The 19,070-nt window shown below is 39.9% G+C and overlaps 1 protein-coding gene across 1 annotated transcript; it reads left to right on the top strand.

Moving 5' to 3' along the window:
- The first annotated feature begins 277 nt into the window (after positions 1–277).
- On the top strand, positions 278–14,004 carry sec23b (SEC23 homolog B, coat complex II component). The gene is made up of 19 exons (XM_084715931.1): positions 278–438; positions 2,940–3,167; positions 4,039–4,096; positions 4,227–4,313; positions 5,390–5,626; positions 6,207–6,289; positions 6,427–6,571; positions 8,150–8,308; positions 8,399–8,514; positions 8,653–8,776; positions 8,922–9,002; positions 9,111–9,200; positions 9,896–10,002; positions 10,354–10,507; positions 10,708–10,785; positions 11,039–11,200; positions 11,349–11,435; positions 11,600–11,821; positions 12,954–14,004. Exons 2-19 carry the CDS (start codon positions 2,947–2,949, stop codon positions 13,041–13,043), a joined length of 2,301 nt encoding a protein of 766 aa, XP_084572057.1. The 5' UTR covers positions 278–438; positions 2,940–2,946; the 3' UTR covers positions 13,044–14,004.
- The last annotated feature ends 5,066 nt before the right edge of the window (positions 14,005–19,070 follow it).

Raw genomic sequence — 19,070 nt, 5'->3', positions numbered from 1 at the left:
CAACTCAAGTGCCAGTTATCCTAAATATAAAACAACAATGTGTATAGAAAAAAAACAATGAGGAATAAAATAATACACGTGAGAATTATGAACAAAATGTGTGCCATGCTACTATATGCATATAAATCTATAAAAACTTGGAAGTGCTGTTAGGCTACTTATAAGTTCTGCTGTTTGTGGCTTTAAACATTTACTCTTCCGGTACGCACGCAGGGCACGCCCAAGCAACGTCATGGAAAGAAGAGCCAATAGGAGACGTCTGATCTTGGAGTAACACGTCATTCTAGTAAAGTGTAGAAGCCGGCTGACAGGGAGCGATCCCCTCACCGTCGTCGTCCGTTACATCCGTCTGCTTTCATCTCCAAATGCTGTAGTTTATATTCAACACAACAGACTCGTTAACTCTCGTCTAGACCTGAGGCCAACCTGATATAAAAGGTAAGATAAGACCTCGGCTTCTTGTTGCTGTGTTACAGGCCGCCCGTTTCTGCCTCAATTCATGAACGCACAGGAAGTAGGTTAATGCTACATTCCGTTAGCTAGCAGTAACCTAACCGGCTACACGACCTAGTTTAGCCGGGAGAGGTTTGACTGACATAGCATTGTAGAGACATTTTACAACGAAGATTAACAAGAAAACGTTTCGTGCTCAGTAGATTCTGTTTTTACAACCACCGTCGTTACTATTTGAGAGGGACTACAGACCTCGAAAAGGATCGTATATGTCTGATTTCTAGGCCGAAACGTTCACAGATACTAGTTAACCCTCACCGGTGTGTTCGTCAGTGGTAATACGTGGCCTGTAGCTTTTGTTATAAACTTGTAGCTGTTGTATAAATTGCTCAAAATAGTCGTTCGTTTCTTCGATTAAAGAAAACTTCAAGGTACTTCCCCACAGAAACGAAACGGGAAAGCGTATTTAACACCAGATACCCCCCAACAACATCACCCCCACATCCCCCTCTGTAAATATGGACAATCAAAGGTCACACTCCGTAAGAAAAACAGGGGAAACAAGGAGATTTACAATTATTTTTATTATCAGTCTCCTCAGAGTGGTGTCTTCAGTTTGCTTTTTATGTCCGACGAACAGTCCAAAACCAAAATATATTAAATTTATTATGACATACGGCAGGAAAAAACAGCAGACAGGTCACATTTGGACTAGGGATTTTTTTTGGGGCATTTTTGATCAATTATTAAAATGCAGAGCTGGATACAAATAAAGTCACAGTGTGGACAGGGGTGTAGTGGTAAGTACAGATCTGGGTAGTATCCCCTTATTGATTGAAACAGTTGATCTGTAAATAAATGAGTAAACTCTGTCTCATCTCAAAGAGTTTGGATAAATACTGACTGTACTTGGGTTTAACCCTCACTACGTCACTGTGCATAGATAATTGTTTTGGCACATCAGACCAGGCAAAAAATTTAATGGAGAGAAAAAAAAAGTTTTTTCCTCAACCAAATTTACAATGTGTTGTAGTATTAGATCTGAAACCATTAGGCTATGAATTAATTAGGTGACCAATATTATTCAGTTTGTTAGATTGACTAGAGTATTTAGATAATAAATTAGTTATAGGTCATTTATCAAGCCCAGATAAAGTCTTTGTCTTGTGTGATAGTAAGGTTGTAACAAAATGCTCTTGAGCATCACAATATTATATTTTGTGATACTGTATCGATTCTCATGCACACTGTGTTGTGATATAGTGATACATGCAAAGATTTGTGGCAGTGGTTCATTTTGTGTTGTGATTAAACCCCTGACTGCTAGATAGCAGTGTTATCTATCTTCAAAGTTCAAATTACTCACACAAAGAAACCTTTAAAACTCAGATTTTGTTCATATAGCGGCATGTTCTTTGAACTATTATAGTTTTCCTAAAATTAGATTTAAAAATAGCAATATTTCAGCTTGCTTAGGGTATTGCAATATATTGAATCATAACTCCTGTATTGTGGTACTTATCACCAAATGCTTTCCAATACACAGACCTATGTGATGGTAAATTAAACATTTGAGAGCTACGTTCACACTTTTTTTTTTTTTAAATGTGGCCAGTATCAGATTACGGTGTGAATGGATCACAGTCCTGAACTGACCCATGTCTGCAAAGGAACAACAACAAAGACATAACTAGCAGGATGCTGTTGCATGAAAGTAAACATGGAGGCCGCTGAAGTCAGCGTTTATGGTTTCATTTGTAAGCTGAAGCCAGCAAGTTTGTGAGAAGATGAGAAGAGAGCCAAATTTTTCATTATAGCGTTTTGTGGAGCAATGGCTGCTACTTCTTTACAGAGCTGTGTGTGGATGGAAGTCGGAGACAGGAGTGATGGCATGCTGACATGAATGGTTCCACAGAAAAAGATTTCATCCAAAATTAAACTATTACTAAAGTAATGTTTCCACTGCTTTCTGATATTTTACAGATGATGCAACCCTAGATTAAACTTGACATTTAATTTTAGTCTTTGTTGTTATTTGACAACTGCTAATAAATAAAACAATTTGTATGGAGGCAAGTAAAAATTATCAGGGAACATAAAATTCCTCTGATAGTGGTGAGAAAAAGGGAGAGTGTACAGTTGCTACAACAGATTTCCCTGCTGATGTCTTACTAAAGGCGTCATTGATGCTACATCCATTGACACACCAACAAAGGTGTAGCCTAAAAATACCACAGGGATTCCTCTGTACTGTACTGTTCCTACTCAAAACACGCTGGTCAGGTTTCTTGATGACACGTTTGTGCGTCATGCTTTCGAACAATCTTATTTTAGCACGGGAGAGAAAGGTGCACTTGTATAAAGAGCAGTTCACTGCAGCTAGTGACGAGCAGTAACAAGTTTAGACTCACAGTGTCACCTTACCCAGTTCTTCTATTGGAATTAACAACCTCACTGTATTCTGTTGGGCTCTTTCTCTGCTGAAGCTCTGTGATGGCGACCTACCAGGAGTTCATCCAACAGAATGAGGACAGGGATGGAGTGAGATTCAGCTGGAACCTCTGGCCCTCCAGCCGTCTGGAAGCCACCAGGCTAGTGGTCCCTGTCTCCTGCCTTTTCACACCACTCAAGGAGAGGCCTGACCTGCCGCCGGTCCAGTACGAACCAGTTCTGTGCAGCCGGGCCAACTGCAAGGCAGTGCTCAACCCACTATGGTGAGTTAAATTGAAAATCAAGAATCAAAGTGATTTAACTTTACTAATCCAAGAGGAAACTGTTGTGCCAGAGATTGCTCAAAAGTTAGACTAACACGAGACTAAAAACGATAGAAGAATAAATATTAAGTAAACAAGGAGTAAATGCAAAGAACAGTGCCTAATAGAATATTTATTAAAATAAGTAAACTAAAATAGAGAAATAATATTGGCAGTGATATGGCAATGCCCCTGCTTACAGATGGTTACCTTTTTTCAGTAGCAAAGCACCAGAAAACAAGCATGTTATTACCTTAAGTGTATGATTTACATCAAAATGCATTGTCTTTAACCATCTAGTGCCAACTATGTTCTTGATATTTCTTGACTGTAGTATTCCTTAAAGGTAGAATCAGTAGGATTTGTCCAAGCTGTTTGTATAAAGATAGTGTCAAGTCTCACTCCCAGGACATCAAACACAGAAGTTTTGGGTTGGTAAAGCATCACAAGCACAATGAAATAATGAGAAAATAATGAAAGACAGGTAGAGAGCAGGGTCTCTGCAGATACAGACACCATTACATGCTTTTACTGGGTATAAATGATTGAAAGGGATTATATTTATAGGGGTCTACACATTGTTTTTTGTTGTTGTTTAGTTTTAGGAAAATGTTGCATATTATGCCTTTACGTAATAGCGGGTTAGTGAGTTAACGAGATTGAGAGTTAAATATATTTTAACACTGCAGCATTTTAAAATGCTGAGGTGTCATAAGAACTAGGTGTGGCACTTAAGATCTGCAAATACACAGTGTGTAGCCCTGTATCAATCACGGTGACACTCCTGCCAAGTGGTTGCAAACTCTAATTTATTTTGATCCCTCTTTTACAGTCAAGTTGACTTCAGGGCAAAAATATGGGCGTGCAACTTCTGCTTCCAGAGGAACCCAGTAAGCACTGATGTTCACAGCATCATTTAATTTGACATGAATAATTGCTATAAAATTCATCACCTGCATATCTTCATCCCTACGTTCCTTTATTAGACGAGTTAATCTGGATCTCTCTTTGTCTCTGCAGTTCCCTCCTTCGTATGCAGGTATATCAGAAGTGAACCAGCCAGCTGAACTCATGCCACAGTTCTCTACCATTGAGTACATAGTACAGGTAAACACCACATACACGTCTACACTCTGACCTCAGCCCCATGCGTTCAGATTGTATGTACTGAAGATGTACATTGTAAAGGTGAATATTAACAGCTTCTGATAATCGCCTCCATAGATGGATGGTTTTTCAGTTTAGTCTGATAAATGTGTTCAGTGTCATCCTGCAACTCTAAAGCATCTGAAAAATTTAGTACTCTTTGTCATGGATAATCTCCCATGGTTCAAAGCACACAGTTATTAAAAAAGGTTCTAATAAGGCTCCAATAATCTGAATTTTAGAAAAAATCATTAGATCACAAAGTTAATGTTTCTTTAACTTCAATTCCACCTTTAGATTTGTGGGGAAAAAATATATATTGATTACACTAGAACAACTATAAAACAAAACCAACATTTAACCAATAACCAGGAATGCAAACTATGCAGGCTGTTCAGAATTTATCAGAACACAACTTTCTTGCTTCATTCTGCACCTGTGTGGAAAGGACAGGATGTCTTACATTACGCAGTTTGGATTGGCAATTTCATGAATTGGTTAAAAAAAAGATTAAGCAATTAATCAGAAATTAAGTAACACACCTTTGCCAACTAAAGAGGGCTTAAATTGCATTCACAATGATCTTAAAATGTCTTAAATTTAACTTGTTGGAACCTGCAGAAACCCTGCTACACTTTTTTCTTTGCTTTCAACACTAATTAGTTGCCCCTACTTTGGTGCATTAGTGAAAATGGCTTGTCATAATTATGTAGTTTTTTGATGTGATAAATCATACAATGGGCTATTATAAATATTTGTAATTGAAATTATACAGAAACATCCTTGTCTTTGCAACCACTGAGGCTCTGAATACTGTTGTGGCTAACAAGTGAGCTTCATAAATAATGCACATGGCTTTCAAAAGTAATATGAGCTGCAAATGTGTCTGCTAGTGTAGGCTGGTGTTTTAGAAACACACATCTAACAAACCAAACATTAATTCAGCCTCTTTTTCTCCATTTCTTTGTGGCAAAACAGTTGTATGTGTGATAACATGTGGAAACAAAACGTACAATTTCTTCTCCACCTGTTCACAGCGCGGACCCCCGACCCCTCTGATCTTCCTGTATGTGGTGGACACGTGTTTGGAAGAAGAAGACCTCCAGGCCCTTAAGGAGTCCCTGCAGATGTCCCTCAGCTTGCTGCCGCCCAACGCCCTGGTGGGTCTCATCACATTCGGACGCATGGTTCAGGTTCATGAGCTCAGCTGTGAGGGGATCGCCAAGAGCTACGTGTTCAGGGGCACCAAGGACCTCTCCTCCAAACAGATCCAGGTGGGTGGAGGCAAAGGCGTGAGAGGAAACTCAAATAAGATGAATGCGTAATCATAAGAGTATGACATTGATAGATATTTTAAAGGAAAAATTTGTTTTAAGTAAACTGCTACATCAACAAGCTAGCACTGTAAGAAATTGATAAATAAAATAAGAAGTCAATGCAAAATTATTAGTTTCTGGCCATATTTTGAGTTTTGTCTCTTTGAGTTTGCTGTAGCTTATCAGTGTTGAAGTCAGAGTAGTAGATTGAGTTTGTGATGTGAAGTCGGCAGCTATTAGTTTGTTTCCACTGAGCAGAGGAAATATGTGCCTGAACATGAGCCGAGTAAGTTGTTTTATGTTCAGCATGTGAAGTAAAATGCACTCATTTGTTAAGATAATATAAGATTGTGATTGTGATAAGATTGTGATGCTAATTACGTGAGTGTGTTAATGGTAATTCCTGTAATGCGTTAGCATCGAGCTAATGGTCTGAGTGCTAATTATTTTTATTTATAGATAGATAGATATAAACAAGATAGCAGACACTAAAACTCTTCCTTCAACCTAATAATGTTTCTTTTTATGCATGTTTCAGGAGATGCTCGGTTTAACAAAGCCAGCAGCACCAAGTCAACAAGGTCGTCCACCAGCACCTCAGGATGCCGCAGCTTCTTGCAAGTATGTATGAACATTAATGCTTCCTCCTTCTCTTTGCTTAATGGTTGCTGCTTGCAGGAACTGGAAAAATACACATTCTTGGTGACCTTGCAGCAGTTTGCTTTTCTCATCTAAGGTGTGTTTGCGTTCATGTTCAGGTTCCTTCAGCCCGTGCACAGAGTCGACATGAATCTGACTGACTTGCTGGGCGAGCTCCAGAGAGACCCATGGCCTGTCCCTCAGGGCAAACGGCCCCTCCGTTCCACTGGTGTCGCACTGTCTGTCGCAGTCGGTCTGCTGGAGGTAAAATGCACACACTGAAACACAGATGATATTGTACATGAAGTAGATGTAAGTTAGGACTGTACTGTAAATACTGCAAATAATGCCAGACTGTGAATATGAAGTTCCCTTCTATATGTGGTTTAACACAAGTTAATTCCAAACCATACCTGGGTACAAAATATTTTTGTCAGACACACACACACACACACTTCACTGTATTACCTGAACTTTAGCCTCTGTGAGATGATTTGTGCCACATGTAACTGTTCAGAAATGCACACTCTGCCTGATAACTATCTTCTGCAGGGACGGTTCGTGTGCTTTGTCAGTTCAAAGGCTGGTTCCTTGTTTGCCTTCTGTCTTTTCTCTCCACCATCATTATCCTCTCCTCTCCTACTGCTAATCTGCGTGGTTATATAACTGATGCAACAGATCATTCCCTCGCTGTACTCTCCTTCAACAGATAGGATATGAGGCCTGATTAGAATAAATTTGGCTCTTTCAGTGATTCCACATCCACTAATTTGTTGAGAGGCATTCTACTTGATGAATGGGTCTTTTATATATTTATATATAACACAACAGCAAAAAGTGGTTAGTATCCCGTATTAGCATGCTTATTTATTTAATTGTTCTCTGTGAACAAGCACACTTTGTCCTTTACAAATGAATCACCATTTACGTAGAACCTCTTCTGAAATGGCCACATCATTGAAAGCTCTGTCCGGTGACTTTGTGACATTATGGCCTCCTTCCAAGTGTCTCAGTGAATCGGCCTTTCCCATACTCCTGGACTTTGGACTTTGTTGTAAGCGTTGGCTGTGAGCTCTGCCCTTTGCTGACACTGAGTCTGTAAAAGCGCTTTTTCCAGACTTGTTTTATTCTTTATAGACATTCAGTGAACCTGAATTTCTGCTCCTCTCATAAAGTGTGTTAGAATGCAAAATATTATTCAACAGCAATTCAGTTTAGTGTCAGCCTTTTTAACAAACATTCATATATTCTACATTCCTACATTACTGGTATTATTCAGCTTTTAAAGCTCGTTAAACTCTGAGCATTAGTGAAGCAATGCCATTGAACTACACCTTATTCTGCATCCTTCATCCTTTTCCCCTTTTCTCCTTCACCTGCTTCTTCCTTTATCATCTTTCATGCATTGTTGGCTATTTTCAACTTTTCAGGCCAGCAGTGCAGTTTAGTGTCAGCTTTTCAGCCGACATGCACACCTTCAGTTTCCTCAGAAATGACCTTCTTCAGTTTCTTTAAAATTCTGGTATCGTGACAACACACAGGTTATCTGAATTCTTTTAATAAGGCAGTCTTGACTTCCCCATAACTTCCTCTTTTGGAAAATTTGAGAACCTCTCCATTTGTGCTCATTATGCACATTCACATCCCAAAAACAATGATTCAGTACATATGCTGTGGTTTATGAGCAGTACTGAAATATGACAGGGGTATTACTATGGATACAAACGAATGCATACTGTATATTTCTGTATACTGTAAACTAGTGCCTGATACCAAGTGTGTGGTATTCTTTACAAAGATACTTGTGTGTAACTGAATGTTTCTTCCTCTCTTCATCCTCAGGGTACATTTCCCAACACAGGGGCTCGTGTGATGCTGTTCATTGGAGGGCCCCCCACCCAGGGCCCAGGCATGGTGGTGGGAGACGAGCTGAAAACCCCCATCCGCTCGTGGCATGACATCCAGAAAGATAACGCTCGCCATTTGAAGAAAGCCACCAAGGTGAGTGAATACATGAGCCCTAATGCAAATCTTGGCATCGGTGTGTGCACCGTCATTAAGTCATTGTTTCATGTGCTTTGTGTCACACAGTATTATGAAACCATGGCTAACCGTGCAGCAGTAAATGGCCACAGTATTGATATCTACGCCTGTGCCCTGGACCAGACCGGGCTGCTGGAGATGAAGTGTTTATCTAATCTCACTGGGTACGTCAGCACTTAGTGTTAGCTTAGTCAAGGATGTGAGATTATAATAGTCTATTAGAGATATATGGTTTGTTACACACAAATTCCTCTTCTAGGAATAATATTGATTTTAAAGAATTTGTTGTCATGTTTTAACAGGGGGCACATTGTGATGGGAGACTCCTTCAATACCTCCCTGTTCAAGCAGACCTTCCAGAGAGTCTTTAACAAAGACTTCAATGGAGACTTCCGCATGGCCTTCGGAGGCGTCCTGGAAGTCAAGGTAAAAAGTCATAATGATAATCATTGTTTGCTATGTGCTGATCAAGTATCAATCACTTCTTTTCCAAGCACAGAATAGATTTATCCTGTGACAAAAATTAACTGTTCAGGTTTGATTTATGTTTTCTGTCTTTGTGTCTGTACAGACATCGAGGGAGCTGAAGGTTTGCGGAGCCATTGGACCGTGTGTCTCCCTCAACTCTAAGGGCTCCTGTGTTTCAGAGAATGTGAGTCTTTGCCCCACATTCAGATTCCTTCCTTCTCACAGTTGAATCTTGAATCTGAGAGCCGTTACTTACCGCCCCTCATCACAATGTGTTCTCTGTGTCGTGTAGGAGATGGGTGTTGGTGGCACGAGCCAGTGGAAAGTATGCAGTCTCAACCCTTCCACCACTTTGGGCATGTACTTTGAAGTGGTGAATCAGGTAAGAAAAAAAAAGAATACTTATTTTATTAGCCCTGATGAGATTACTGTGGACTGATTAAAAAACTTTTGCTAATCTCATCAGATGAGCAGATGCATGTGTTACAGGCTTTGTTTTGTAAAACAGTGTAAACAATGGCTTTTTGTGTTTTGTTTTTGTCTTTGTAGTAGAGGGCCATTTGTTAGGCTCATGCAATGAGAGACGAGATTGACAATTGTAGCCTTTGATGCGACCACCGAAGCATTTTACCCAGCTGAAAGTGCCCAGCTGCGAGTGCTTGGGAGCGCTTTGAGATGCTTGATATGATACTGAATTAATATTAATATTGGACAACATATATGCTGACACCATCACAGACCAAAACAGCTGTGATAAGCCGACATTGGCGAATCAATATTTAGATAGATAGATTGGTCGTGCTTTATTTAATACATTTATTGTGGTGGTCCAGGAATGTCATGTGGTATAGAGACCAGCAGTATTAACTTCTCCTCCTTTGCTGTTGAACATTTTTCAACTCTCGTGACCAGAAAAAAACAGAGCAGTCGCTCAGCACCTCATCATGCTGAAGGCAGAGTAGAGTGTAAATACATGGCGCTCCCATTGCAGACAATTCAAAAAAATACACCGGCCTCAAGGGGAAAAAAACTTTGTTGGACACAGCCCCTTACTCTCTTATGTCTTTGTGTTTCTAGCACAATGCACCGGTCCCCCAGGGCGGCCGAGGTGTGATCCAGTTTGTGACCCAGTACCAGCACTCCAACACACAGAGGAGGATACGTGTCTCTACCATCGCCAGGAAGTAAGACTGGAGTTTTTTGTTGGCGTGACTGTAGTCATTCCATCATGTTAACCTGGAATAGTTTTATTTACATATTAGGGTATTTTGCATAAAACGCTGAGAGTCAGTATTCACTTTATGTACCCAGAAGTGTAATTTCGTGAACATAATCAGTCTGGCTTTTTGTCATGACAGTGACAGCTAGAGTCAATATTAGCCTCACTTGAAAGGATGTTTGCATTCCTGCAATTTGTGACGACGCCTTCAGAGATCTGTGTGCGTCATTCACTCCACACCCTCACTCACCGTCACCCGTCCTGCTTCTCTCCCTCCCTCTGTGTTTTTTTCTCTTTCTCTCTGCCCCTACCAAAGCTGGGCAGATGCACAGTCTCAAATTCAGCACATCGAGTCGTCATTCGACCAGGAGGCGGCTGCCGTGCTCATGGCCCGTCTGGGAGTCTTCAGAGCCGAGTCGGAGGAGGGGCCAGATGTTCTGCGTTGGCTCGACAGGCAGCTTATCCGCCTGGTGAGTAACACACCCACATCCTACCTGTGCTTTGTGAAGAGAACAATGCATAGTTGGCATTGTTGGGCTCAGGCGCGATATGAAATGCCGTAGAATGTGGTACTTCAATTGTTGCGCACATAAGATGTGACAGGTTATGTAATGTTGTGTTCCATGACATGTTCAGTATTTAAACAATGTTTTGTCTGCCTTGGTTTCAGTGTCAGAAGTTCGGCCAGTTCAATAAAGATGACCCTACATCCTTCAGATTGTCAGAGTCTCTGTCCCTCTACCCACAGGTAAATCTGCCTCCTAATAAAAATAAATGAACGTGAGTCTGCAAAGAAATGACAAATTATTTTTTCCAATCTTGATTTGATTTATTTCCAACAAGACACAAAACAAAACAAAATAAATATCCAACAGACTTTCACTGAGCACCATAATTAAACATTTCAATGCATTTTTTTCAAGTCACCATTTTTCTTTGTTTTTCAATATTATTACATCCCTGTTTAATTTAAAAACTCTTCCTCTGTCCTCCCCCTGCAGTTTATGTTCCACCTGCGGCGGTCGCCATTCCTGCAGGTGTTCAACAACAGTCCAGATGAGTCGTCCTATTACAGGCACCACTTCGTCAGGCAGGACCTGACCCAGTCCCTGATCATGATCCAGCCCATCCTCTACTCTTACTCCTTCTATGGACCACCAGAGGTCAGCCTCACACCCCTCCACGCCATTATCATCAGTGTCAGAGGAGCATCTGGCCTTTCCTAAAGGCTTCAGGGTGTTTGATGTTTGTCACGCAGATGTTTTTGGTCCTTGTTCTAAACTGTGTCCTGTATGTATGTATTCTTCACAGCCTGTTCTTCTGGACAGCAGCAGCATCCTGCCAGACCGAATCCTGCTGATGGACACTTTCTTCCAGTTGGTTATCTACCATGGAGAGGTGAGACACTGACTATCAATGTATTTCTTCCATTAAATTTCCAGCAGGAAAGCATCCAATTAACCCCTGTTAGAAAAGTTTAGTTCCAAAAGTGTCTTTCTAGAAGATTACAACACATTTGGTGTTACATTTCTTAATACTGTCATTTTCCTCTCTATTTCCAGACCATTGCTCAGTGGAGAAAGGCAGGCTACCAGGAAATGGCTGAGTATGAGAACTTCAAACAGCTGCTGCAGGCACCACTGGATGACGCCCAGGAGATCCTGCAGACGCGCTTCCCCATGCCGCGCTACATCGACACAGAGCACGGAGGCTCACAAGCTCGCTTCCTGCTCTCAAAGGTCAACCCATCACAGACCCACAACAACCTCTACGCCTGGGGACAGGTACGGCATTATAAACTACAACTTACTAATTTTTATCTTTTTATACTTGAAAATAAATTGACTATAGAAGTCACATTCGTCACCCAGAGAAGAATTAGACTATGGGTATCAAAACTGAGGAAAATGGCATCTTCATAAATTAATTCAGGTTGTTTTTATTGAAGGGAAATGGTTCTTGATTTCCATATTCTCAGCAGAGTTGCTTTATACTTAAAGGGATAGGGACAGTCTCACAAACAGAATTACAGATCAAGAGAGTGGTAGCCCAGCAACTCCAGTGTTCTGTGAGATAAAGCTACAGTTTTTGTTCTTTTGGTTGGTTTGGAGAAAGCGATATTTGGCTTATATAATAGCAGTTTATGTTCAGAGAAGGCTGTCTGACGGCAAAGTAAAGCAGTGAAAATCTAGATATAGCGTTCACTTTAAATTTGTTTAGGTGACTAAATCTGAAACGTGCCAATCACCATCTACTGTAGGTGACACACTATCAATAAGAACCTCATACAACTCCACTTCATATAGTCTGGACTGTCCCTTTAAGGCTGCTGCTATGGTTTAACATTTTGAGCAGACCATCTAAACACCTGGATGCAGTCGATTTTCACTCATTTGTGTTCCTCCTCTTGCAGCTTTAATGAGCTGAGCTTATGTGCATCTATATTTTGTCCAGAACAGTCAAGACCACATAGAAGTATAAAACAGTTTCAGAAATTTATCTTTTCCTTCATGTTTAAATCAAGACTTTAAAACCCCAGGATTGTGTGTATCCTGGGTGGAAAAACAATCTGTGCTGACAACTCAGAAGATTTAAAGTCAGACTGTCAGCAAACACAGGTCCTGGATTAGCTAACCTCTGGTTCTAAGTGGAGAAGATTGAAAGCTGAAAATAGCATTAATCTCTTATTTCCCAAGGAAAGGAAGAACTGAACCATAACCTGCAGCATACAAACACTGTGGATACATCTCTGACAGTCTGACAATGAGATTATCTGCAGATCGAGGTCTTGCATAAGCTAATCTTAGCGATAAACGTGTTTGCTTCGCTAAAGTGGTCATGGGACCAGAGTTATGTCATGTAAAGATCCATCCATAAACCACTCAACCACTGTTTTTTGTTTTCCCCAATGCACAGGAGACAGGAGCTCCCATCCTCACTGATGACGTCAGCCTGCAGGTCTTCATGGACCATTTGAAGAAACTGGCTGTTTCCAGCTCAGCGTAGGCGTCTCGAGAGAGGAGTGATCCGACATTCCCATTCTCATATAGGGATCCATTAACATTTCCTGTTTTTGTAAAAGAGCCAAACCCAGACAGTCTACTGTATGTGTGTGCTTGATTTTTACTGTGCCCTCAATGGAGTCATATGTGACATTTCCATGTTGCAAACAGGACAGAAAAAGGGGGTAAATGGCTCATTCCTACTAAGAAAACAAGTGACATTTGTACTCTTTTCATTAACTTGTTATTTATGACAAACGGCTCCAGAACTTCAGACTGTCCTTCTGTAAGCAATATCAAATTCTTAACTTGTCTTCTATATTTGATATTACCTCTGACACACAGAATGATTAGACTACTAATTTAATTTGTTTTCTTTTTGTTTGTCCAAAAATGTGTATGTACTGCATCACACTTGGTTGAAGGTGCTGTTTATTAGAAAGCTTCTATGTGTTTGCTTTGTCTATAGCTAAAAGATGACATGCCTAGAATTTTCTCATGAATAAATTATAATGGTACCTCTCTGACGCTGGTGAAGACATGTTCATGGGGCTAATCGGTCTTCACACTGATGGTTTGTCAATCACAGCTCAGTTGACGATGACTTGTAAAGATAAAATCCTACATGGATTATACCTAAAGTGTTTTCCGAGAAAATTCCCTCTGAATAATGAGGATTTATGTTCTGAGGAATGGAAGTCAATCACATCAACTCCGCTGAGACTTGACTCAGTTTTCAATGACGAACGTAGATTTATTTTTAACTTCCACTTCATAGGACACTCTCTATAGTTCAGTACTCTCATCCAGTCCGGCTCACCATCTGGTATTTTGCACCCAATGACTGCCCAAGTGTCTTTGTAATCAAACTTTAATATACTGTCAGACTGTATAAAAGGGACAGTTGTTTGATTTAGATCCTGTCTGGATTCTTAATACTATCCATATAAAGGTCTGCTGACGGATCCTGTCTGTGTCGTCTGTCTTTGCACAAGCATGTACGCCCCATTCACAAAGCAATTTTAGGCTTGCAAGTCACAGAGGTTAGCAGAGATGCTCAGTTCATACTCCAGGCATCTGTCTGGTTATGTGCAGCAGAAGGAAAGACCTCTGGAGCAGATTTGAATGATTGCGTGCCCGTCTGTGTGAGCGCAAGCGAAGGGGTCACAGCGTGTTGCTAGAACAGTAGGTGACACATCCTCCGTGCAGATTGGAAGCGTCACTTTGCCTAAACAATTGTCTTTTTCTCATTCTGCGCTACTGTACATAAAGCCAGCGCTGCACGCAATCTCAATCATAAAACCACTCACACACCATCTACTGTCTGTACTACTGTAAGCTGATTTCAGAGCACCCAGACAGTATGATTTCGAGGATCAGTGAACGGCAGATTATGAAGACTAATCCTTAAGGGCTATCTGTTTAGAGGCAAATTCTACTCTTAGCAGCTTTAAGCGGAAGTTGCCACTGAAATACAAATGAAGTCTGTGTCCATCAAGAGCTTTGTCCTTACAGTGTTGCTCTCTGAAGCCACATATGCTCCAAAGGTATTCAAGGCCAAATGAAAGATGCAAGACAACGGCTCTTAATCTCTTTTGACATGGATACTCTTGCACAATAGCAAAAGCTCCTTTTAGGGCCATCCATTTTTCAGTTTAGAGCTGCGTGTGATCTGATGTCATGCCGTACGTGGCGATAAAATGATCTCATAAAAGGAAAATAATCATGTTTTCGTTCTAATCTGTGTCTATATGCTCAGCCATCTTGACACATGCAAAGGCTCCAGCTGTGCATGTCAGAGGAACAAAAGAACATTACATTTTTCTTTTTTTTTTTTGTCCTCTGTGATCATTCATGATGCTCATGTCCATGTGATTCCCAGGCTTAGGCAAAGCTGTAAGGAAATGTGTCGTCTTATTATCTCCTATCAAATCCTAACAGATCAGTTCAGCCACAGAAATCCATTCTGGCTTCTGGCCCAGATAACTTATGTAAGATTTCTATATAGAATATGTCATAGGATGTTTATATAACCATGATTGACACAATACTTTAGTCAGATGATGTGAACTGTACGTAGCATATTTCTGTTCCTCTCAGTGATTTAGAAAATACAAATTAAAACCAAGCTCTGGATGTATATTAAACATGCGTGTGTGAGTACATGTGAGATGTGTTAATCCAAAGAAAGCTGGTGGCCACAAAAAAACTTCAGTACGAAACTACTCCAAAGAACCATCATCTTTTATAATAGTAATATCCTTTATACTGCAGATTCCACAGAACTGATTGCAGTAAAAAAAGCTTCATCATCTTGTACCACATTTGATCTTTTTTGAACAAATCTAATGCTCCTCACAAAGGAGCGTTAACATAATTCTGTCTCAGTTAACATCAGCTGTATTGATGAAACTCAGCTCCTGTTCATGTTTGTTTGCTTTCTTGCTGAACCAGTGTCTGGGAATGACGCTTTATGCACCTGGGCTCTCGAGACGCCCCCATAAGGGTGGAGATTCAGTCTCCACAAAGGTGAGAGTAATGGATAGATAGATTGTTTTGGGTTTTTTTTGACAAACTAAAATAACCCGCCATGACTGCATCACTGTGTCTCTTTTTCTTTCCAAGTTTATGTATGGTATGATCAGTGGTGGACAAAGTACTCAACCCCAGTACTTGAGTCAAGGTATAGATACTCCTGGTCAAATATTACTCAACTACAAAAAAAGTAAAAGTTGCTCAGTCAAAATTTTACTTGAGCTAAAGTACTAGAGTACTTGGTTTTAAAAATACTTAAGTATTCAGAAGTACACGTTTATAAAAATACTTAAGTATTCAAAAGTACAAATTACAAAGTACATTTTCTACTATCAATACATGCTGTATTGTTTTCATGATGCATTTACAGAAGCTTGTAACTCTCTGAAACCATCTAATGATGCACTGACCTGCTGTAGAACCACTCTGCTACACAAAGTCTATAGAAACACCTATAAAAACTTCAACATAGAAATACAATCAAAAACAAAAAGGACAGCTGTTGTCATTTTCTGATGTAACTGTATTAAAATCACTGCATAAAATTAGATTGAAGCCAACTGTAAGGAGTTCAACAAGTCTGTTAAATAACTGAGATTTCTTTCTGTCTTCAGAGGCAGTATATATACATGAATTATGCTGTATTTTTCACCCCAATAAAAACAATCCAACTTTAAAAGCTACCTGGAATAATGAATAATTATAATAACATCTTGAGATTTAATTTAGTCTTTCTCCTGTCATCACCATTACCACTTTTTGTTTGAATGAAAGAGGGAGAGCTTGCTTGTGCTTGTTAGTGCGCCTGGACGTATTTCTGCTTTTACATCAGTCCCATTTGAGAGGAGCTACTGTGATTGGTTTCTTTCTGTGAGGAACACAGCATGTGACCAATTGCATTTTAGAAAAGAAAAAACAGCAACAGCTGACTTCAATGATGTGCTCAGTCAAAAAGTAACAACAACCTTCCTAGAAATGTAGTGGAGTCAAAAGTACAATATTTGTCTTTGAAATGTAGTGGAGTGAAAGTCAGAAGTTTCCACAAAAACAAATACTCAAGTAAAGTACAGATACTCAAAAAATGTACTTAAGTACAGTTACTGTCCACCACTGGGTATGATGTATTGTTTTGTGTTGGACGGCCCTTGTGGAACATTAAAGTTTGACTCTGCTCTTGTCAAACAACAAACTGAAGGATATTCTCCTGCTTTAAGCTTCGGAGGATGTGTGAACATTCATTCCCACACACTGCTGCAAGGGACTCAGAATGTGTTAACTTGAGAGCAGGGATTAACGTCTTGTTATTGCCACAAACTCAGGAGACAGCCTATCACAGTTCACATGGACGTCATAAGCAGTGTTTACCAGATTGTAGCCAAGTATTCTGACTTCCAATATGCTGCTGATATTCAATAAGACTCTTGTCAGCTGTAAGCACGAAACCACTGGGTGATTTCAGGACACTGGGCACTTTTTGAAGCTTTGAGATGTGTCGAGGGGTTTACTCACAACCATTTCAAAGCTGTTCATCAATTTCCATTTGTTGATTTTGTGCCTGTGAGCCCTTATATTAAAGAGCAGGTGGTATTTGAAGTGGGGGGTTTAATCCTGTGTAATTGCAGCAGCTTATGTGCCCCTCACCCCTTGATCACCTTTACGTACAAGAGCATGCCAAGGTGGTAATTACCTGCAGTATCACCAGCAGCTTGTTCAGCAGTATTTGGGGCACTTTGGCGGAGAGCCTTGGCCTGATTTGTCAGTTTTCAGAGTCGTGTTGAAGTGCGGCTTAGCCTGCGGGGCTGAACATGAAGGCACGCTGCTGAGGTAACAGAGATGTCAGGCCTATCTGGCCTCATTTTCTCAGGGGTTGTAAACACTGTTTGCGCAGAAGCTCAACTGGTTTGTATTTTTAGTTCATTCTCACACAGAGGAATCACAGTACTCATGGGAAACATCTCTGAAATGCCAGCGTTTGTGTTCTTTATGTGCTCCGGCACAGTTCAGATTACAAGATACTCACTGTGGACTCTCAGTCTTGTGTCTTGACTGTGTGCGAAGCTCAACGGACCACCGTCAGTGTGGTCAGCAGCAGCAGCAGCAGCAGCAGCAGCCCATGATCCTCTCTGTGACCTCCCTCTAAACAAGAGAAAACAGATCAGCTTCTCTGAAAACAGAAGTGAAGCCAGCGACTAATGGAAAATCTTCAGCAGCTGTGAGCAATTTAACAAACAGTAGCTGTACAGTTGCATCTGATTACATTTCATTTCTTGGGTAACACTTTACAAATCTAGTCCACTAATATGCATCTATTAATTATTAACTAATGCACAGATCATTGTGAGATAAAGGGACAGTTCACCCTAAAATCAAAAATACATATTTTTCCCCTGACCTCTATCCATCTAGATTGTTTTGGTATGAGTTGCTCAAAGTGCCAAAAAAATACATTTGATAAATTTAAAACCAGTGTCTCGTTCCAGAAATCATGATCCAGTTACTCAAGGTAATTCACAGACCTTGTTGTGAGCAGTTTCTGGGGATGGATGGACTCAAATTACTGTAAATAAGATTTTTAGTACTTGTACTTTCATGAGTAGATTCTGAAGTCTGTAGTTTCACTCGTGCTTAAGTATGCATTACACTTGAGTACTGAGTACATTTTGAATTAATATCCAAACCTTTCATCTGCATTTTGATAGCCAATAAGAAAAAATCCCACACAAAAAAATAAAATGAGAAAAAAAAATATATTACAACTATCGATTAAGGAAAATGCACAAAATTTGAAACCCTAGTTTGTAAAGGTGCCTGTGACCACAGAGCAGGAGCTGGGAGTAATTCACACTGAAGATCTGAAGAAACAGAAACCCCTAATGATAATGCAACATAAATAACACTCTGAGTATTTTTTGAGGTTAATAGTTTGTACTTTTACTAAAGAATATTTCCAACACCGGTACTTTTACTTGTAATTGAGTAATATTTTAGCAATGTAACAGTACTTGTACTTAAGTACAAAATTTCAGTACTCTTTCCAGTTTCATAGGAACTATTTTCTGTCTAATAGAAAGAAAGTAGTTCCAGTAGATTCCTCCTGTAGACAGAAAGTTTCCTACATGAACTACTACTCTTGGACAAAATCTCAGCCAAGCTCAGATCAAACTATTGTCTTTAATTGTCTGTGTCTGGCTACTGGACAGGGGGAAGACTAATGGAGCATGAACCGTAATTTATAAAGGTATCGTGAACGCTGAGGCAAGGTTACAAAATAATTATTAGACATGTCTATAAAGCAAAGATTTTCTTAACACCAAAAGAATTCATACAAACCTGTCAAAACTGTAATTGAAAAATATGTAAATTTACATTGTCTTCTATGAGATGTTGTATTTTCTAACCTTATTCCTATTTAACCAGTTTTGGTTTGTTTTCTAAAACTCAAATATTCAAGTTCAACTAAAGATTATTAAATTTTGTTTCATTTATGTCAAAAAAA

Source organism: Lutjanus erythropterus, chromosome 3, assembly GCF_056507025.1.
Source record: "Lutjanus erythropterus isolate fLutEry1 chromosome 3, fLutEry1.hap2, whole genome shotgun sequence".
Taxonomy (NCBI): domain Eukaryota; kingdom Metazoa; phylum Chordata; class Actinopteri; order Lutjaniformes; family Lutjanidae; genus Lutjanus; species Lutjanus erythropterus.
Note: the sequence above shows the minus strand (reverse complement) of the source record. Positions and strands in the feature narration are given on the sequence as shown.

Coding starts and splice junctions, on each gene's coding strand:
- sec23b (XM_084715931.1), top strand. CDS start 2,947: ATGGCGACCTACCAGGAGTTCATCCAACAGAATGAGGACAGGGATGGA. Junction 9,003..9,110: donor GCTCCTGTGTTTCAGAGAAT/GTGAGTCTTTGC, acceptor TGTGTCGTGTAG/GAGATGGGTGTTGGTGGCAC. Junction 11,201..11,348: donor CCTTCTATGGACCACCAGAG/GTCAGCCTCACA, acceptor TATTCTTCACAG/CCTGTTCTTCTGGACAGCAG.